Below are 22,435 nucleotides of genomic sequence, written 5' to 3' on the forward strand. Positions count from 1 at the left end.
TAAATAAGAAATTAATTATAGGTCATTACAAAATAAAAATAAGTTGGTAATATTTGGAGTTAAGGTTTTTTTTTAAAAAAAAGTCGATAGTATTCGAGTTGATGGAATAAATTATCATAAAATCAAATATTCACGAATTCAATTTCTCCTATTTTTTTTCGAACTTAACTTACATGATTTGTCGTTCCTAGAGTTCATCTAATACGCGTCTAAAAGGTAGTAGTTGTGTTGTCGCAAATAACAAATAAAAAAGTACAACAAAAATATTGTATAATGATATTTACAATAATTAAATTATGAGATTTTGTTATTAAATTATGAAATTTTGTATTGAATTTATTATAAAATTTTGATAAATAAAATTTTTGTATTGATTTTTATATCATCGAATATTATAAAATTTGATTTTGATTATATAAATAGCATTACTCATTTATTTTATTTTATTTTTAAAAAAAGTCGGCGGCCGCTTACATTGACGAAGCAAAAATATGAGACGGACACGCGACTGGAAGAAGCAAACATTATCCATGGAACTGATCTTCAATCTAGCCCATAACTTACCCGTAATTACTTTTTCTGCCCCTTCCTCGTCTTCTATTTCTAGCATAAAGTTTCGACTTTCATTGCATATTCCACCTCTGAAATTCCATCATGGCTGAAAATTCAGGGTTCGATCCTTATCGCATCATTTCTCACGAGTTTCCCCAGGTAATTGTTCCTAACTTATCCCCGTAAATTTTGTTCCAATTTTGCTGTGGCTCTGATTTAATTAATCTTTTTGTTGCTGCGCTGAATTGCGATCCTCAGACTACATTCACTTATACTGAAAGGTAAGTGTAAAAGATCAATAGGGTTGATTTTGTCGTTGTCCTAATTCGTCGGTAAGGTGAATTGATTGTTAGTTTTGAATTGAAGGGATGCTGCGCTATATGCACTTGGTGTTGGGGCATGTTCGAAAGACGCTGTGGATGATAAAGAACTCAAATATGTTTATCATCAAGATGGACAGCAAGCCATTGAGGTAAAGTATTAATTTGGGACGGATGAACTTGAACCAAATATTTCGATTTGCTGATTTTCTTCAACTTACTTTCAGTGTTCAGTCTTTTTATGTTTGTTTACTTTTAGTGGTGGTATTCAAAAGTTTGGTATTGTAAATTTATATTGATGATAAATTGATCTCTTTCGAACTAAGAAAAGAGAGGAATTATGTTTCAACTTGCACTCGTATTTGAAGTATGTTACAAGTTGATCTCGACACCCGCCTGAATCTGAAATTTGAATCCTGAAAGAGCAATGATATTTATGCAGTAAATTGGTCGGCTAAAACTGTGTCATTGATGCTAATGGCTTTACCTGTCGTTAAGAAGAAATTAGATAAGTTGTAAATATTGGAAAGGAAAACATCTGAAGCTCCACATAAAACTGTGTCATGAATGCTAAGATGAGAAATTGATGATTTATTCTTTTTGTACTCCCGATAGGTTTTACCAACATTTTCGACTCTATTTTCTTTCGGACTTCAGTCACAGATAGCTCAAATACCAGGTTTACAGTGAGTACTATTGCTTTCTGAGCATGTCTGAGTATTGAAAATGTAAACAAGCACTTGTATGAAATATTCTTTGTTGTGAATTTTTCTGTCTTGGTTGGCTTGTTCTTCAGATTTGATCAACGTCTTCTTTTGCATGGACAACAATACATAGAAATTTACAAACCCCTCCCATCTCATGGCTGTGTAAGTTTTTCAACTTTCTATTGTTATCTTGGTTCTCCATAACTCCGTTAATTTGTTTTTTTCATTTGCTAAGCTAATTAATTTGAGATGAATTTTGTTGATGCAGCTACTAAATAAGATGTCTGTTACTGGGTTGCATGATAAAGGTCTGCTTCTGATATTGCAAGTCACTTGTATTGATTGTCTATGACTGTAGTATGATCAAGAATAATTTTTTCAAAGTAAATGCAGATAATACAAAAATAAATAATTTCCTTTTCATTCCTATCCTGTCGTAAAATAGGCGTCTATTTGTTAATATAAGTCATAAAATTAGGATTTGTGTACTACTGAAACTTAAGCTATACTTAAATGTTAGGTTATAGCATTTTGCTGGTTGGAATTCAGTTTTTGCGGATGGATGCGATTTTCATGAAGCAAGGTTTTTTTTTTCTTTCTTGTAGGTAAGGCAGCAATCCTGGAGATGGAAATTTTGAGTTATGAAAAGGAGTCCAGCGAGTTGCTATGCATGAATCGGTATGAATCTCATCTACGCGAACTCATAGATCTGTCATTGACGTGTCTCCTTTTTTCTTGCTCTCTCTTTTCTTTCATTCAGTATATAAGTCCATATATCACTCAACAGGATGGCAATCTATCTAAGAGGTGCTGGAGGCTTCTCTAAGTCATCCCAACCTTACTCCTTCATCAAGTACCCGTCCAGCCAGAACTTGGCTTATCAAATTCCCAAAACTAAACCATTTGCTGTATTTGAAGAATGTACACAACCATCACAGGTATTTTATTTTGCTTTTTCATGAAATTAAGTATGATTTCCTCCTTTTCAATCCAAAAATCACATTCTCCTCGTGCTTTAAATTCGCATAACATGAAACAAAAAAAATCCATATTTTTCGCTTGTCTTTCCGGCTTCCATAAATGTAAAAGTAATAGTACTAGGGGACTAATTTATATCAACTATATGTTATGATAACCAATGAATTTCGAACTGTTACTTGTTTAGTTTCCTTCTCGAAAATTGCATCTAAAGTTAACTTTTCATGGAATGCTATTAATTCTTAATCTTCTTGATTACTTATGAGGTTACATAGTTTAAGCTGTACATAATTCGACTGTCCTTCATTGAAATTAACTTCTTCTGAGAGCATACAGTTTCTTTTTTCTTTAATTCTGTACTTCCACAATGCAGGCTTTGCTTTACAGACTATCTGGTGACTATAATCCATTGCACTCAGATCCTATGGTCGCAGAACTTGCAGGGTAGTGTGTCTTCTAACTGATAAATCTTGATTTAGCCTCGAAATCTTTTCTAGTATTCTTGAACATTTGCGTCAGGTATTTATTCGAATTTGGGAAGAGAAAAGGCAATTTCAGGTCTGCCTTGTGACTCCAGAAAAGAACAGTAGGACTTGGGCAAAATTTTTTATGCCTTCTATTATTTCAATAAGCCATGTATAAGGTCGTGACTTTGGACAACTAAAAGTGTGTGCCAGATATAGCTGGGTTCATAAAAATCTCCTACTTTTTCGAGACTGGTAATTTTTTGGTAGGATTTTAAATATAGGAGACTGTTCATTAGCTAATGTATATTTAACTTTATCATGGTAAGGGACACCTTTGATGGTTCTTACAACCAAATAGATAATGCTAGATGCCGGAGAAATATTTTAGTCAAAATTAATGCATAAAACAGAATCATGCAAGCATTAATTCGTGTTTGATTTTTACTCCTTCGATACTGTGAAAGACCCTTCCACTTTTTTCTAATGCCTTTATATGTAATGTGTCCTATAGATTCTCTCGTCCAATATTGCATGGACTTTGCTCTCTTGGGTTCGCAGTCAGAGCCATCATCAAATGTATTTGTCGAGGTGATCAAAATATGATTAAGAACATATCAGGAAAATTTCTTCTGCACGTCTATCCTGGCGAAACTTTGATAACAGAAATGTGGCTTGATGGCTTGAGGTAACATTTTATCGAATCTTTTCTTTTCAACAACCTGATCTCCTATTATTTATTTCCTTGATTGTGTACCATAAAAGCTGGAAATGTTTGTGAAATTTGCAGAGTTCTTTATCAGGTGAATGTTAGAGAACGAAACAAAACCGTGCTTTCTGGTGCAGTAAGTCTCACTCATCTGAGTTCATCTCTTTGATTCCCCGTACCGCCTGTTAGAGATTTCCGTTTAGCAAATGGCCCTGTTAAAAAATGACCATTTTATTGATGCATACACGAATTTTCTCTTTCTTTTTCCTTTGTAATGTTGAATTGTGGTGGCGATGTAAAAGCCTGTCGAGTTTTGTGAAGGCTTTTCATTTGTAGGAATAATGTTTCGGTTCTACCCCAAGAATTACACAAGGAAATGAGGAAATAATAGAATAGTTTATGTTATGGGGTTTATATTGCAGCTTCGAGTCACCGTTTCTTTAGAGTGATGGTAACATTAAAATACTCAAATATAATTGAGTTGTTACTTGTGAAAAACAAGGCAATTTCATGAATGCAGTTTTGAACTAAAAAAAGGCTTACCGCTCTTAGTTTTTGAGCATCCCAAATCCCAATTCCCGACAAGGGTTACTCATGGACTGTGCATGTATTTTGAAAGGCCTAAAATTTTGTACATTCCACTAATTACAGAATTAAATGGAAGATGTACGTATTTCCTGTCATCATGCATTGTTTTTGCTAAAACCGTGGGAAATATCGTTCATGATTTGGGATCAATTTGTTGGTTAATTTGCATTCACGTACTTTATGTATTTGATTTGATAACTCATTTTAACATATCATAATAAATAATTGAAGTAGGGATGCAAAATAAGTCAATAGTTTACGAGCCAAAAAAACTTCACGCATCAATGCTAAACGAATCACATTTGGGATATAATTTTGTATTTTTGTCAATATTATTATATTAACTTATTTTATATTATTCATGTTATTAATATTAGTATTCTTCTTAGTTTATTCTATTTGTTATGCTTATAAATTAAGAATAATGTTTTTTTCTTAAAAATAGATTTTAAAAATTAAAAATTACCGATTTAGGCAATGAAAAAAATGGAAAGTGAGACCTCTGCTCCTCGTTTAATTTTCCACTTTATTATAATTTTAAATTTTCCATTTTTTTATGTTTTGGCAATAATTTTTTTGTATTATTTAATTAAAAAAACAAAGAGTGATGATGTCTTTTAATTATTATTTTCAAGGATCATATCCTATGTAGGCGAAAACAAAACGGCATTGTGATTGAATTTACATTAATTACCACACGGCCGAACTGGGCCTCACCAAACAGAAAAGCTCAGACTAGGCCCAAAATCATATCTAAGCGATGGACCTCATGGAATAGGTAGATATAGTCCAGTCCAAACTGGGGGCCCTGTACGTCGATAATCTGGGATGGTCACTCTCCAGCCCAAAATCCATCTTGGGACAATACTCTTCTTCCTTCTCTTCATCGTATTCGTACACAAATTCGGGCATCTCCAGTTTGTCCCATCTTACGCTGTTTCTCAAGAGATTCAACGTCTTCACGTATCTCATCTTACCATAAAACCTGTCATCAATTCAACAACTTGGAAACTAAATTATGGTTAATTTTAATAATCAAATCAACTATAAGTAAATGAAACAGAGAGAACAAAACCCCGATGCTTGTAAATGAAAGTGCTTTTTTCCCATGAATTTGTAAGTGGAAACTGACTAATCATGGTAATTACCCCGCGGCGGCTGCGCCAGAGAAGAGGATACGGCCAAAAGTGGCAAGAAAGAGGCGGCATTGAAGAGACGGGTGCAGGAAATAAACAGCTTCCACGTTCTGCCCAAACTCAGCAGGAACAGCATCAAACATGGATTTCATAGCCAAAATCCCAGGGGAATTTTCGCTTCTGTTAACTCCAGAGTGCACATAGACAACCGAGAATCGCCTTCCTTTCAAACTGGGGAATATCTCAGCTTCCAAGAATTTCTTCAACGCCTCCACACCAACCAGCTTCCCTATGTATAATAATAACACCCAAAATCATTACACACACACACAAAACAAGATCTTGTAAAAATCAAAGATGGGTGTTGTACTGTAAACTTTACCAGGGAAGAGTTTCCCTACGATGCGGAGGATGGGGAGTCTTCGTTTGTCTGTGCCTTGAATCTTGAATACGTCCAGTTTCTTTATGAGCTTTTGTTGTTCGGATTGGGAGAGAAGAGAAGAGGAACCGTTAGTGTTTGAAGTGGTCATTTTCACAGAGTGAATTTTGCTTGTGCTTCAAGTTCTTGACAAGATCATAGGGCACTGAGTGCTATAGATATATAAAAGCCGAACCCCAAACATATCCCCTAGTTTCGAGAATAGGCTAAGCTGTTATCTCGTATTGGAGTGTTATCTATCCGGGGAGAGATTGGGATTGGGAACCAGGATAGAATATTCTCAGCATCTTCCCTTCGGCCCCTCTTGCTACCACTTTGGGGGGAAACTATATTTTTGTCCCTTTCGGCAGAGCAAGAGGTGGGCCGTCAGTTATGGCCACACAAAACACCCTTCTATTAGTTATTGTTAGATAGAGGATGAGGCAGCCACCTAATATAAAATATAGAGAACATCAGCCTGGTATCAAGGAAGCTATTGGATCGTTGATCTAATGTTACGCTTATACGTGAATAATCATATCATAATCTACCAAATAAGCTTAAGTTCAAACTCCTTTGATATGTGTCATCAGAGAGAGAACATAAATCAAGCTAAAGGATTATCCATGGAAAATATCAAGATTTGGAAGAGAAACCGGTAAATTTAGAAGACTAATACATGACTTCAAAGAATTATCAATTACTACAGATTCAGGTAAGCTTCCGTTGATCATTTCCTGGTGATCCCACATCAATGTTCCTGTACTTTGGATGATGGTTTTCACCAAGAGGAAATTTTCTAACAAAAGTGACCAACAAACTGGCTGAGGTATCTTTAGGTATTATCGAACAACCCCATGTTCGGATTACGGAAAAAGTCCGCAACATGAGAGGAGCTAAGATCTCAACACGTTAACTTGGGAATACTACAGGTAAGTAAGTGTTGGCATAATGTTACATAATCTTAAAATCAAAACAGAAAGAAGCTTTTATCATCCGCAAACATCATGGTGCAAATTTTATTTTTTTAAACACATAAATGCTGCAATATACAATATCATATGTTTCAGCCAAAAATATGTGAGATTAAAAATGAAAAACCTGAGAATTGTTCCTCACGCCATAATCCTCGAGTGCAGAATCGTCGTTAAGTAACTTTTCATTGTGGTGCAAAAGGCAAAAGTTTGCCCCCACATGTTTCCTGTCAATCCAAAGAATGATCTTTGAATTTCTAAACTGATAAATTACGGGATTTCTAAGAAATCAACAGAGTGATGGCGGGGCATGAATTCATTCAAGATGGTTCCTAAGGTAGTTGAAATATACCAAGAAATGTGAGGATGACCCATTCCTGATTCCTCCATATCATTCACTTTTTTCTTAATCGCCAGTTTCAAGCCTTTCACAGTGGGAGAATTCATAACCGCTACATCTTCAAACCCAAACAGAACAACAAAGAGCAATTCTCCATATGTCTTTGTCAGAATGTCAACTTGACCAAAATCAAAAGTCGGCATACCTATATTAGTGCCGTCCAATTTAGGGACAGAGCTCCGCTTGGCGCTGCCGATCTCCGAGTTGATGAGAGTGTCCACGTCGGACAAAGTAGGCTTCTTCGAGGACGTCGGCGAGTACGGGATCATTGAGAAGTGCTGCAAGCGTTGATTGTAATTTGGCTTTCCTGGCGCTGATGCTATTGTACTCCGGAGTTGCATTCATGGCGCTGGTTCTGGACGTGTCTGCTTTCGTTTCCTCCGTTAATTTTGCACAAGAAAAATTGAAATTGAAGTCAACTCAACTGTGATCTTACTGTTCGTTAATGTCACCGCGGTGTCGCCTATTTGCCGGCAATGAATAATAGTATTCTATTGTGTCTGATCAAATATATTCAAATTCAACGTTTAATAAATGAGGTTACATTATTTATGTGAATAATATGCACAGAATTAAACATGGTGAATGAGCATTATATTAGAATTATATATATATATATATATATATATATATATATATATGTGTGTGTGTGTGTGTGTGTGTATTCATGTATGAGTATGTCTCTTGTGAGACAAAAACTTGTGTGAGACGGTTTCACGGGTCGTATTTTGTGATACAGATATCTTATTTGGGTCATCCACGAAAAATTATTATTTTTTATGCTAAAAGTATTACTTTTTATTGTGAATATTGGTAGGCTGACGCGTCTCACAGATAAAAATTCATGAGACTGTCTTACAAGATACATACTCCTCTTGTGAAACACATGAGAGATGCCGATCTGATTTATATTTATAGTAAAAAAATAATATTTTTGACATAACATAAAACTCAGTGAGACTGTCTCTGTTTAATTTTGTGAGATGAATCTTCGACTCGGCTAAATTTATGAAAAAATATTATTTTTTATGTCAAAATATTATTTTTAATGATAAATATGAATCAAGTTAACCATCTCATAAAAGACCAAAGTAATACTTTTTAATTGCTCTTAAATAGGGTGTTTGCAATGCTCGGTTTTGAAAACTTGAAACGTTGGATTTTCAAAAGTCTAACACGATGAACCCAAGCTTTTCAAAAGCCAACACAATGAACCATCATCCAGTTCAAACATTTTTTCCTCGCAAGCGAGTCCTATGCTTACTTTCGCTTTTTCATTTTTTTTTTTCCGGAACTCAAAAAAAAAGTGTTTTTACTTTTTTCCTACTTTTGTTTTCAACATATTTTTTAAGAAATGTTTTTTTTTTTAAGATTCACCTACGGTTTTTTCATTTTTAGTTTATTTAAATTAATTAATTTTCAATCATATTTTGATCAAATTATTTTTTGTAAGCTACATATTAAGTAAAATTATAATTAAAAACAATAATTAGCTACATATTAAGTAAATTTATAATTAAAAACAATAATTGTGTTTTAATTATTAAATTTAAATATATTATGGATTAATGTAATAAAACTAATATTTATTATTAACAGATTAATTAAAATGAGTATAAAAATATATATTCGAAATATGATATAAACGAAAATTATAAATAAACATATTAAAAAATATAGAATTTTGTATTAATTGGTGGGCGTGACAAAAAAAAAAATTTTGTGGGTTTATGGTTGTGGGAAGATTTTTTAAGAAGTTGAAATTTTTAACTTTTGATATAACAGTAATGTTATAATCGAGTTCAGGGTCGTGCTTATTAAGAGGCAAATGAATCTAATGACTCAGGGTCATCTCTTTTTTTAGGTCCAAAAATTTTTTAAAAAAATTATTATATATAATACTAGTTATTAGCCCAAAACCAAGTATTTATTAAATGAAACTTGTTTAGCCTTTTATCGATTTATTCCCCAATCTTCTCTAATATTCATCTGCAGACAAGCCTTAATCGACTCCAGTCGTTGCATCGTCTATATGTTTGATTGAAAGACCTGTGAGGAGCTGTAAGTCTATTTTCTTGTATTTGCTTTGTTCGGGCTTCTAATTTTTTATTGTAGTTTTTTACTTTCTTTCGGAGCTTTGTGTGGTATCTATAATCTACGCTTTTTGATTGAAATTTTGGTGGATGTAATGTTTATCCGGCTTTCAAATGCTCATATTGCTTATAAAATATTGTTGACTGTCCCGACCACAGTAGCAAGTGCAGAGCGAAGTTTCTCAAAGATAAAGCTCATCAAAACTTTTCTCCGATCAACCATGTCACGAGAAAAATTGAATGGATTGGCTATGTTATTGATTGAGAAAGAAATTACTGAACAACTGATTATACATACTTGATTCGTATTTTTAGCTCTAAAACTGTTAGGTAGGTTGTTTTTTAGTGATCATTTTGGACATGTTTGATATTTTTATTCCTTTAGTTTTTTTTTATTTAATTTGAAAAATTGGTATAGAACTAAAAAAAATATGAACATACATTATGATTTGGAGACCTCTTTTTAAAAGTTATACTCAGGCCCAAATATTGTTAGGATCGGCCCTGATCGAGTTATAGTTTAGAAGAGTGGAGAATAAACTCTTTAACAGATTTTGCGATTAAAAGAGCTACAATAGCTCGTTTTTTATATGTTCAAAAAATAATCGAGCGCTGATAAATTAAATCGAGTTTAATTTTAAAACAAACAAAATAACTGCAACTAATCTTTTTAAAAAACTATTAAACATTTAGAAAAGTATTTAAAAATGTACACAAATTAAAATAATAAGAATGCTTTGGGTGAATTATTTTTTCAAATACGTTGTATGAAATATTTTGGTATTTGAAAAATATATAAAATGCTTCAACTATACCAACCAAAAACAACAGTAAAAGTAATTAAATACGATAAATAATTATACACGAATTTTTTTATGAGTAAATATGTTATAAATATAATAAGTTTTGTTATCTTTAAAAAATCAAGATCGACAGTGTTTTTACAACTCTTACATATGTGAAGTAGAGTGGGTCTTATGTGAGACCGTCTCACGGATCTTAGTCTGTGAGACGAGTCAACCCTACCTATATTCACAACAAAAAGTAATACTATTAGCATAAAAAGTAATACTTTTTCATGGATTACTCAAATAAGAGATCTGTCTCACAAATATGATCCGTGAAACCATCTCACACAAGTTTTTGACTGTGAAGTAATGATAGGATACAAAATAAAGTTGGGTTTACGAGTACCATTGGCAAACCATTGTTCCACGTTTACATATCTTTTTTCAAATTAAATAAAAGATATTTAAAAAAACCTGTTAAATGAACAGACGGGCCGGGCCGATCACGGCTACATATTCGGCACCGTGAACCAAATCAACGGGTAAACGGCCCATTGACCCTATTACGGCTTCCGGTCGGATTTGGTTAAAATTAAATCTGGGTCATACTGGGTAGATACAAATAGGGATGTAAACAAACCAAACTGTTCGCGAGCTATTTGGAGCTCGGCTCGATAAAAGCTTGTTTGAGTTCGTTTATTAATAATATCAAACCAAGCTCAAGCTCGATTTTGAGCTCGACAACTTAATCAAACCAAGCTCAAGCCTAAGCGTATTTGACTCGTGAGCTCGCAAACATGTTCGTTAATAAGCTCGCGAGCTCGAACTCGGCTCGTTTAGGTGGCTCGTAAGCTCGAGCTTGACTCATTTGTTGAGTTGACAAATAAAAATATTAGTACTAATAAAAGTTAAACTTTTATGTCTAATATAAAATTAGTTCATAGATATATTTAATTTTAACAAGCTCGAATCAAGCTCAAATTCGATCTCAATTGTATGTTTTACGAGCTCGAAAACGAGCCGAGCTCAAGTCAGGCTTGTTAAATATGATAAACGAGCTATTAATAAACCAAGCTCGAGCCCGGCTTGATTAACATGATAAATAAACGAGCTTTTAATGAGTCGAACTCGAGCTTTTTGATAGGACTCGTTTTTACGTGTTTTTAGTGTTGGTTTCGAGTCGCATTCATACATCATATTAGCTTGTTCTGGTTTATTCTTGCATTTTGTTTGCATTATTTAGCATATGACTGATTTCGTGTGTTTTGTGGTATTTTGTAGGAATGGAACCAAATATAGCAGAAAATGGGCACAAAAACGAAGAAGCCTCGCTAGGGCGGTCAAAACTGACCGCCCCAGCGAGCATTCTAGTCTTACCGAGGATATCGAACAGAAGACCTCTCGCTAGGGCGGTTAAAACTGACCGCCCCAGCGAGACTGCTAGCCTGGACAAGAGAATTTAACAGAAGATCTCTCGCTCGGGCGGTCAAAAGTGGCCGCCCCAGCGAGACTAGAGAGAAGGCTCAAAGTTTTTATTCGAGAGTCACTCGCCCCAGCGGTCGAAACCTACCGCCCTAGCGAGTTACGCGACCCAGCAAGATTCTGCGAGATTTGTTTCTATTTTCATGGACTCTATCCAAGACCACTAACCTAATACACGAGATTGGGCGCCGTTTTTCAGACTTACACATCATATTTTCATCATTTTTTCGGGGAGAGAAGGCTAGGAGTAAGGAAGACTTTCGAAGAACTCGAGAATTCCAAGCGTCGCAGCCATCTTTCATCGTCATATTTAGTATTTTATTATTCAGTATTTTATTCTCTTGCATAGATTGTTGATTTTTAGTATGAATTTGGTTGGCTAAACTATAAATTTGTTGGGATTTGAGGGGATCCTACCCATACTCGTTGTTTAACATTATTTCTTGACATTTTTACAAGTGATTTGTTTATGCTATTGTTATTTCTTGTTTCAAGCGAAGCCTAGCTATCTTCCTTTGATTATTGCATGTTGTTAACGATTTCGACAGACTAATTAACAATAGGATCGCATAGTATAAACCACGGACTTACAATTTTAGTAGACATACGGAATTGGGTACGTGTCGATAGTAATAGTTCACCCGGATGAAAGCTAGTGGATTCCATAGAACGTAATGCAATCGTGAACTGTTAAATAATTGAGGACACTTGATTACTGCATGTTTATGATTAGTATTAATATAGCTCGACAGAGTATATTGATTAGTCTAGGGAATTCCGTCGAATGCACGAGTAAAAGTCGAGTCTAATTATCTGAACACGAGTGGTAGGTGAACTGATAATTCCCAACAAATTCGTTTCTCATTTGATTTTCATCCAATTTAATCATTGATTTCTTGATTATTTGTTCTTGCATTTTAATCATTTTAGTATTAAATTCACTTTAGTTTAATCACCAACTCCATCTATCGTTGCTAGAGAAATTTAAGTGAAAATAAGAATAGTGTAACGCAGTCCTTGTGGATCGATACTTGTATTCACGTACGTTTATTATAACTTGACTATCGTGCACTTGCGATATTTTAAATCGAGCTTTCATTTATAAAACAAATTTTGGGACTATTCACTGTGCAAGTTTTGCTCGATCAAGTTTTTGGCGCCGTTGCCGGGGACTGTTGATTCACAATTTTTTTATTTTTCATTTAAATTCTTTAGTATTATTTATTTTATTGTTAGTTGATACTCCTATTCTGTTGCAGATTTTTCTTGTGGTGCATGCGAAGATCACTCGACGTGGAGCTTGAATTTGACCCTGAAATCGAAAGAACTTTCCGCAGACGAAGACAGCAACAAAGACTCAAAGAACAGATGGAAAGACACGAGCAAGAACGTGGAGAGGAACAGCGTGACAATAGACAAGTTGAGATACCACGTCGCATTCCGATGATGGATTATGCACAACCGTCTCTTGAGGGAGCACGTCCAAGCATCGTGAGACCAGTCATCCGAGCTAACCAGTTTGAGATCAAGCCAGCTATCATTCAGATGATTCAAAACACTGTTCAATTTGGGGGAAGTGCACTTGACGACCCTAATTCTCATATAGCTGATTTTCTTGAAATTTGCGATACTTTTAAGTTTAATGCTGTGTCTGATGATGCTGTTCGTTTGCGTTTATTTCCATTTTCACTAAGAGATAAAGCTAAGGCGTGGTTAAACTGTTTGCCTGTAGGGTCTATCACTACATGGGAGGATATGGCGAAGGCATTCCTGACCAAGTACTTTCCTCCGTCGAAGACTATGAAGCTGAGAGCCGACATTACTACTTTTGCTCAATATGAGCTTGAGTCACTTTACGAGGCGTGGGAGCGATACAAGGATTTATTGAGGAGATGTCCACACCATGAGCTACCTCTTGGGTTAGTTGTTCAAATTTTTTACTACGGTCTGCTTACTTCTAACCGTACCATGATAGATGCTGCTGCCTGTGGTAACTTGCTGAGAAAAACGGCTGAGGAAGGATATGAATTATTGGAGGAGATGGCTGCTAGCAGCTATCATCCTCATTCTGATAGGCAGAAACGAGGTGCGGGGGTTAATCAAGTTACTGATTTGTCTGCGGTGTCAGCACAGTTGGAGGCTTTGAACAGAAAGATTGATGGGATGAGTGCGAGTGGATCGGTTATGCGTCTGCAAGAGATTTTCTGTGATAAGTGTGGAGGTGAGCATGACGTGCAGGATTGCCAAGATGGCAATCCATTCTATGTGCCTGAGGGAGCAAAACACGTGGGATTCCAGAACCGTCCTAGAAATGACCCTTATTCAAACTCCTATAATCCGGGATGGAGGAATCACCCAAACTTTTCGTGGGGAGGTCAAAACAACCAAAACCGCCAACAAAGAGGGCCACCACATGGGATGCACCAAGGATTCAAGCCAGAACCGCCTAGGGAGGAGAAGTCAAATTTAGAGCAAATGATGACTAAATTTATTTCTGCAACCGAGACGAGATTTCAGAATCAGGATGCATCCATAAAAGGGTTAGAGAATCAAATTGGACAATTGGCTAAGTTAATTGCTAATAGGGAGCAAGGAACTTTGCCAAGCAACACGGAGACTAACCCGAGAGAGCATGTGAAAGCTGTGGAATTGCGCAGTGGAAAGGCACTTGAGTCTAAGGAGGAAAAGAACAAGCAAGGTGAGGATGAGGTGGAACAGCAAGGAGGTAAGTCTTCTAACTCTACTTTTACACCTATTGCACCGAGTAAAATTGTTATCCCCCCACCTTTTCCTGCAGCACTGAAAAAAGCTAAGTTAGATGCACAATTTGGTAAATTTCTTGAGATATTCAAAAAACTGCATATTAACATTCCTTTTGCTGATGCTTTACTGAATATGCCAAGTTATGCAAAATTCTTGAAAGATATCTTAGCAAACAAGCGGAAGCTAGAAGATCATATGACTGTGAACTTGACTGAAAATTGCTCCGCGTTAGTTCAAAACAGGATGCCTCCTAAGCAAAAAGATCCAGGGAGTTTCTCTATACCTTGCATTATTGGTGATATTAATTTTCATAAAGCTCTATGTGATCTTGGTGCGAGTATTAATTTGATGTCGTATTCTGTGTTTAGGAGACTGGGATTGGGTGAACCCAAGCCAACTAGGATGTCATTGCAGCTGGCTGACAGATCTGTCAAGTATCCACGTGAGATTATCGAAGATGTCTTGGTGAAAGTGGATAAGTTTATTTTTCCTGCAGATTTTGTAGTACTTGATATGGAGGAAGATTTGGAGATGCCTTTAATCCTAGGGAGACCATTTCTGGCTACAGGGAAAGCACTGATCGATGTTGACGAGGGAAAATTGAGACTGAGAGTTGGAGAAGAAGAAATTATTTTTGATGTCTTTAATACTCTCAAGCACACAATGCACGATGATAGTTGTTTTCGCGTTGATGTCTTAGATTCTCTTGTTTGTGATTTTGTGCAGGATGGATTGCAAGAGCCATTGGAGGCTACTCTCACTACTGAAAAACAGGAGGACGAGCTGGACAAGGAAAGGATGGAGATGGTAGCTCATTTGAATGCCATTCCACCTTGGAGAAAGCAAGTGAGGCTTCGACTAGAGGAATTGGGGGATAGAAAAGATTTAGTGCCTCAAAAGTCAAGCCTAGAGGAGCCACCCACTTTGGAGCTCAAACCACTACCTCCACATCTCAAGTACGTATATTTAGGAGAAAATAATAAACTGCCTGTTATTATTTCCTCTTCTTTGACAGACGATATGGAGAGTAAGCTCTTGGGAGTCCTTAAGGAGCATAGAGGAGCATTCGCTTGGAAAGTTTCGGACATCAAGGGGATAAGTCATTCGATCTGCATGCACAAAATCCTAATGGAAGATAAGTACTCACCTCTAGCACAACCACAAAGGAGACTCAATCCAAAGATGCAAGAGGTAGTAAAAGCTGAAACGATCAAACTTCTGGACGCAGGTATTATCTATCCTATCTCTGATAGTGCGTGGGTAAGTCCTGTACAATGTGTGCCTAAAAAGGGTGGGATTACTGTTATTACCAATGAAAAAAATGAGTTGATTCCCACTAGAATCGTTACGGGTTGGCGTGTGTGCATGGATTATAGGAAATTAAATGATGCAACCCGTAAAGATCACTTCCCCTTGCCATTTATTGATCAAATGATTGAACGATTAGCCGGTCATGAATTTTACTGTTTTTTGGATGGATATTCGGGATACAACCAAATCACAATTGCACCCGAGGACCAAGAGAAAACTACTTTCACTTGCCCTTATGGTACTTTTGCGTTTAGGCGCATGCCCTTTGGTCTATGCAATGCACCTGCTACATTTCAAAGATGCATGACCGCTATTTTTCATGACATGATTGAGAATTTTCTTGAAGTTTTATGGATGATTTCTCTATTTTTGGCTCTTCATTTGATGAATGTTTAAAAAATTTGAATTTGGTGCTCATTAGATGTGAAGAGAGCAATTTGGTGTTAAATTGGGAGAAATGTCACTTCATGGTGCAAGAGGGGATTGTGTTAGGACACAAAGTATCGGAGAATGGAATCGAGGTCGACAAGGCCAAGGTGGAAGTGATCAAAAATCTACCACCACCTTCATCGATAAAGGGAGTTCGAAGTTTCCTAGGCCATGCGGGTTTTTATAGGCGTTTTATTAAGGATTTTTCTAAAATTGCTAAACCTTTATCCTCTTTGTTGATGAAAGATGTTGAGTTTAATTTTGATTCTACTTGTCTGCAGGCATTCGAAGTACTCAAGAAGAGCTTGGTGACAGCACCTGTGCTGACTGCCCCTGATTGGGAGTTACCGTTTGAGGTAATGTGCGATGCTAGTGATACAGCTGTTGGTGCGGTGCTGGGTCAAAGGAAGAACAAGGTATTTCATACCATCTACTATGCAAGTAAGACCTTAAATGATGCTCAATTGAATTATGCTACTACTGAAAAGGAACTACTTGCTATAGTATTTGCTTTTGAGAAATTTCATTCATACCTTGTTCTGTCTAAAGTGATTGTGTATACAGATCATTCTGCCCTAAAATACTTGCTTGCTAAGAAAGATGCGAAACCTAGGTTAATTAGGTGGATTTTACTATTGCAAGAATTTGATCTCGAGATTCGAGATAAAAAGGGTGTAGAAAATGTGGTTGCTGATCATCTGTCTAGGCTTGAGGATGTTAGAATTAATGGCTTTAACACTGATATAGATGACTGGTTCCCTGATGAGCAATTGTTTGAGGTAAATGCGTGCCCTTGGTATGCCAATTTCGCAAATTTTCTTGTCACTGGCACACCTCCCCCAAATTTATCGTTTCACCAAAGAAAGAAATTCTTTTCTGACGTGAAATATTATTTTTGGGAGGAACCGTTTTTGTTTAAAATCTGTGCAGATGCCATGATAAGGAGATGTGTAGCGGAGGAGGAAACCAGTCAAATTCTGAACCACTGCCATGACCGTGAGGTAGGTGGTCACTTTGGACCCATACGGACGGCATCTAAGGTACTCGAATGTGGCTTCTATTGGCCAACTCTTTTTAAGGATGCTCGTTTGTATGTTCTCAATTGTGATAGATGCCAACACACAGGTAATATTTCTAACCGTCATGAGATGCCTTTGAATAACATTATTGAGTGTGAAATATTTGATGTGTGGGGGATTGATTTTATGGGTCCTTTTCCTGCGTCTTTTACAAAGAAATTTATTTTGGTGGCAGTAGAGTATGTATCTAAATGGGTGGAGGCGGAGGCTTGTGCCACGAATGATGCACAAGTGGTGTTAAAATTTTTGAAAAAACACATTTTTAATCGATTCGGTACACCACGTGCAATCATAAGTGATGGTGGCACCCATTTTTGCAACAAAATTTTTGATAAACTGATGGGCAAATATGGTGTCACCCACAAAGTTTCCACTCCATACCACCCTCAGACTAGTGGACAAGTTGAAGTGTCCAATCGAGAGATTAAGAGGATTTTAGAAAAGACGGTTAATGTGAATCGAAAGGACTGGTCCATTCGGTTAGATGATGCTTTGTGGGCTTATCGTACTGCGTTCAAAACACCTATAGGCACTACACCATATAGGTTACTTTTTGGTAAAGCATGTCATCTACCCGTAGAATTAGAGCATAGAGCATATTGGGCGACCAAGGCACTGAACTTTGATTTTGCTCTTGCAGGTGAAAAACGACTGTTGCAGTTGAGTCAGTTGGATGAGTTCCGAGGTACAGCGTATGATCTTGCCCTATCTTACAAGGAACGCACCAAAAGAGCCCATGATAAACACATTGTAAGAAGAGAATTCAAAGTGGGTGAAGCGGTGTTGTTATACAACTCTCGCTTACGACTCTTTCCGGGCAAGCTGAAGTCAAGATGGTCAGGACCATTCGTTATAGCCGAGGTGTTCCCATCAGGTGCAGTGGTGTTGCATGACGGCAAGGAAGGGACGTTTACTGTGAACGCCCAAAGATTAAAGCACTATATTGGTGGCACGATTGAGCCACAAATTGGAGTCACTCGGCTCCAAGACAGTCGTTAAGGACATGGGTGAAAAGTCGAGCTCTAGACGATAAATTGAGAACTACTTCTACTCCTTATTTTATTCTTTTCGTTAGTTAATTAATTGCATCATTTGCATTTAGATAATTGCATGGCATTTGCATTAAAATTTTTTTCAAAATGATTTCGAAAATACCTCGCTGGGGCGGTTCATTTTAACCGCCCCAGCGAGAGGTTGTAATTTGTAATGGATTTTTGGCCGAGCATGCATCGCTAGGGCGGACACTTTTGTCCGCCCCAGCGAGGAATCGAAATTTTCAAAAACATTTTTTCTCGAAAATCCCTCGCTAGGGCGGTTAAACTTGACCGCCCCCGCGAGTGTTACAACTTTTCAAAATAATTTTAGTCGAGGATGTCTCGCTCGGGCGGTCTAAACTGACCGCCCTAACGAACACTCGCGTCTTTTTAAAATTTTTAAAACCGAGGTTCTCCCGCTAGGGCGGACACTTTTGTCCGCCCCAGCGAGCACTCGTAATTTTCGGGCAGACAGACTCTCGCTAGGGCGGACACTTTTGACCGCCCTAGCGAGTCGCGAATGTTTAAAAGCTGCGCCCTCCCTTTTCTCTTCTCCCACTCGCAAAACCTACACTTTTCTCTCAAATTTTCGCCCCTCCACTCCAGATCTGAAGCGATTGACGTGGTTTCTTGCCAATTTACAGGTATATTTGTGAATCTCCATTGTTGCAAAGCCCAAGACGCGATTTTCCCGGCCAAATCTACACTCTCCGACCACCACCCACGCCGCCGCCTCTTCACGTTCCGGCGAGCTTCCAAATTTTCCGGCGACTTCATATTACTTGTGCACTCTACTCTTACCATGGCTTCCAAACGCTCGAAGGTAACCCGCGGTGCCTCTAGTTCTCGATCCACCCCCTCTATATTTGTGAATGATAGGGCTAGGGAGCGATTTGAGCAAGCTAAACTCCATAGAAAACCAATCCCTGAGAGGGGATGTACTTCGTGGATTTTAGATAATATTTTTGAGGATTCCAGGTTGCAGGACGAGGGTGGACGAATTTTTAGCACAACCGAATGCGGCTGTGGTGCCGGTTGTACGTGAGTTTTACGCTAACGCCCCGGAAGGGACTGAAAATAAGGCTAGGGTGAGGGGACGTCAAGTCCCATATGATCCTAAAACGATAAATGATTTGTTGGGTTTACCGGCAGTGGATGATTCGGTATTCCAGGCTTGGGTGCTGAATCCGGATTACGATCTGATCATTCACACATTGTGTTATTCGGGCACTACGTGGAAGCAGCCGGGAACGTATACGGTGTTTCTTGAGAAATTTTTGAAGGTGGAGGCGGCACTTTGGTATGCCTTTCTATCGAAGAGATTGATGCCGGTAGGGCATACGAGTGATGTACAGCGGGATAGGGCGGTGGTTCTTTATGCGATCTATACCGGGATGCCTATTGATGTGGGCAAACTCATATTCGGGCAGCTGACTATCTGTATCAATTGCAACAATTTAGCCTTTTATTTCCCCACTATCGTGACTGAGCTATGTGCCCGCGCGGGTGTGATTTTCGCGCACGATGATGAGTGGCTACCGCCACTGAGAGCCATCGATGAGGCTCTGCATACCTCCAAGTACGCGAAGAGACGGGATGAGCTGCCCGCTGATGTATTTTACGGTCACGTGCAAGCCGCTCCACCACCGTCGGTCGTCGGACATCCACCACCACCGCAGCCACGCCGCCGTGCCATTCGAGACCGAGTCGACGAGTTGGGCGCTTGGGCCACCTACCAGACTCATTATCAGGCCATCGACCAAGCCCACACTCTGAACATCGAGTACTTGGTGCAGGGCATCTCGACTCACTTGGGCTTAGACACTTCCGGCCGGCCGCCTGTTCCAGCATACCCGCCACCTTTCCACTTCCAGTACACGTATCCTATGCCGCCTGCAGCTGACGAGGGCAGTCCACCACCTGAGCATGATGAGGAGGAGGAGTTTTGATCAGGGGAGTTCACTGTTTCCCCTTTCTTTTTCTTTTGCATTTTCTATTGTTGCATTTGAATTCATAAGTTGTTATTGTTTTTCGTGTCTGTTTCGTTTTGTGCGATGAGGGCATTGCACAACTCTAGTATGAGGGGGTCGGGTAGTTTGTTTTGTTTGTTTGTTCAGTTATTTAGTTTGTTAGTTGGGTTTTTAAGTCGGTGTATTTTCGTTGTTAGATTGTGAGTCGTTTATGGTGAGTTGACATGATTTATGAGCCGATGATGATGCTGCTTTGAGAAATATTGATTGGGTCAATGCATGAATGATACTCTGGATTGTTGAAACATGAGTTTTGGTGCAAATTTTGAACTTTTTGAGCACATATGTGTGGGGCCTAGAATTTTGTAGGAATAATGGTGAAATTTGAAATTCTTGTTGGTTAACTTGAAAGACATCACGTATGAATTGATTTAGCATGAAAACCCGTGGAAATAAGTCACTAATTGAGATCGTGCATGATAGCATTTGACTGACCTTGAACCGTACATATGCCCCCTTATCAATACCCTGAATTCAAATACAGTACTCCTAACCAGCTGTAATCCAAAAAGATATATTCTTAGCCTAGGGAGTACATGTGTGAAAATTGTGCATCAAAATGTTGAAATAACAAAGTTCTTGTAAAAAGAACTTTGTGAAAAAAGGAGATGTAAGGTGAGGGGAGCCGAAAATAAAAGGAATGAAATTCTATTCCTAGGCTAAAAGTTGGAGATGTAAGGAGTCGAGGAAGTCTGACACACAGTCTTGACAATTGCACAATGAAAATGATCGATGTACTCCCAACTTTTCGCCACTTGAGCTTATTTTCTTTCCTTTCGACACCCTTCTATGCACTTAAAAATTGACTAAAGTTCAAAATGATGGTTAGTGATGAATGGACACGGGGATGCATGCTAGTGATATTTGTATTGAAGTGTTAATTGAGTGACTTGCATAACTTGACGATTGATCTATTTGACGTACGAATGACTAGACCCACCATGACACACACACGTTCGAATTAGTGCCAAGACTTATTTGTAGATGAAAAAGAGTATTTATTTGTGAAATGACTTGATTATGATGTGAAAAAATTTACTGAGGCACGAACATAAAATTGTTAACTCACCATTAACTTTTTCTGGTGTTGGTTATTTCGTTTTTTTTTATTTATTTTGTCTGTTTAGAATCTCGTGCTTTAACCTATTTTACTCGAGGGCGAGCAAAAGGTTAGTATAAGGGGGTTGATAGGACTCGTTTTTACGTGTTTTTAGTGTTGGTTTCGAGTCGCATTCATACATCATATTAGCTTGTTCTGGTTTATTCTTGCATTTTGTTTGCATTATTTAGCATATGACTGATTTCGTGTGTTTTTTGGTATTTTGTAGGAATGGAACCAAATATAGCAGAAAATGGGCACAAAACGAAGAAGCCTCGCTAGGGCGGTCAAAACTGACCGCCCCAGCGAGCATTCTAGTCTTACCGAGGATATCGAACAGAAGACCTCTCGCTAGGGCGGTTAAAACTGACCGCCCCAGCGAGACTGCTAGCCTGGACAAGAGAATTTAACAGAAGATCTCTCGCTCGGGCGGTCAAAAGTGGCCGCCCCAGCGAGACTAGAGAGAAGGCTCAAAGTTTTTATTCGAGAGTCACTCGCCCCAGCGGTCGAAACCTACCGCCCTAGCGAGTTACGCGACCCCAGCAAGATTCTGCGAGATTTGTTTCTATTTTCATGGACTCTATCCAAGACCACTAACCTAATACACGAGATTGGGCGCCGTTTTTCAGACTTACACATCATATTTTCATCATTTTTTCGGGGAGAGAAGGCTAGGAGTAAGGAAGACTTTCGAAGAACTCGAGAATTCCAAGCGTCGCAGCCATCTTTCATCGTCATATTAGTATTTTATTATTCAGTATTTTATTCTCTTGCATAGATTGTTGATTTTTAGTATGAATTTGGTTGGCTAAACTATAAATTTGTTGGGATTTGAGGGGATCCTACCCATACTCGTTGTTTAACATTATTTCTTGACATTTTTACAAGTGATTTGTTTATGCTATTGTTATTTCTTGTTTCAAGCGAAGCCTAGCTATCTTCCTTTGATTATTGCATGTTGTTAACGATTTCGACAGACTAATTAACAATAGGATCGCATAGTATAAACCACGGACTTACAATTTTAGTAGACATACGGAATTGGGTACGTGTCGATAGTAATAGTTCACCCGGATGAAAG

The 22,435-nt window shown here is 37.8% G+C and overlaps 2 protein-coding genes, 1 non-coding gene and 1 pseudogene across 3 annotated transcripts; 1 reads left to right on the forward strand and 3 right to left on the reverse strand.

Annotated features, from left to right (window-relative positions):
- The first annotated feature begins 515 nt into the window (after positions 1-515).
- LOC140832617 (enoyl-CoA hydratase 2, peroxisomal-like) lies at positions 516-4,072 on the forward strand. The gene is made up of 11 exons (XM_073196725.1): positions 516-711; positions 811-833; positions 919-1,024; positions 1,488-1,558; positions 1,669-1,741; positions 1,848-1,887; positions 2,185-2,257; positions 2,367-2,517; positions 2,931-3,001; positions 3,536-3,709; positions 3,812-4,072. Exons 1-11 carry the CDS (start codon positions 655-657, stop codon positions 3,897-3,899), a joined length of 927 nt encoding a protein of 308 aa, XP_073052826.1. The 5' UTR covers positions 516-654; the 3' UTR covers positions 3,900-4,072.
- A 793-nt stretch (positions 4,073-4,865) lies between these two features.
- On the reverse strand, positions 4,866-7,712 carry LOC140832618 (U11/U12 small nuclear ribonucleoprotein 25 kDa protein-like; annotated as a pseudogene).
- Positions 5,072-5,984, reverse strand: LOC140831903 (uncharacterized). The gene is made up of 3 exons (XM_073195615.1): positions 5,837-5,984; positions 5,467-5,743; positions 5,072-5,303 (listed from the first exon to the last, which is right to left on the reverse strand). Exons 1-3 carry the CDS (start codon positions 5,982-5,984, stop codon positions 5,072-5,074), a joined length of 657 nt encoding a protein of 218 aa, XP_073051716.1.
- Positions 7,713-13,412: 5,700 nt separating the features above from the next.
- Positions 13,413-13,519, reverse strand: LOC140833224 (small nucleolar RNA R71). Its single transcript, XR_012118356.1, has one exon. It is a non-coding gene; the product is annotated as a small nucleolar RNA R71 (small nucleolar RNA).
- Between the last annotated feature and the right edge of the window lie 8,916 nt (positions 13,520-22,435).

The sequence above is a fragment of the Primulina eburnea genome, chromosome 5 (genome assembly GCF_022965805.1).
Source record: "Primulina eburnea isolate SZY01 chromosome 5, ASM2296580v1, whole genome shotgun sequence".
Taxonomy (NCBI): Eukaryota; Viridiplantae; Streptophyta; class Magnoliopsida; order Lamiales; family Gesneriaceae; genus Primulina; species Primulina eburnea.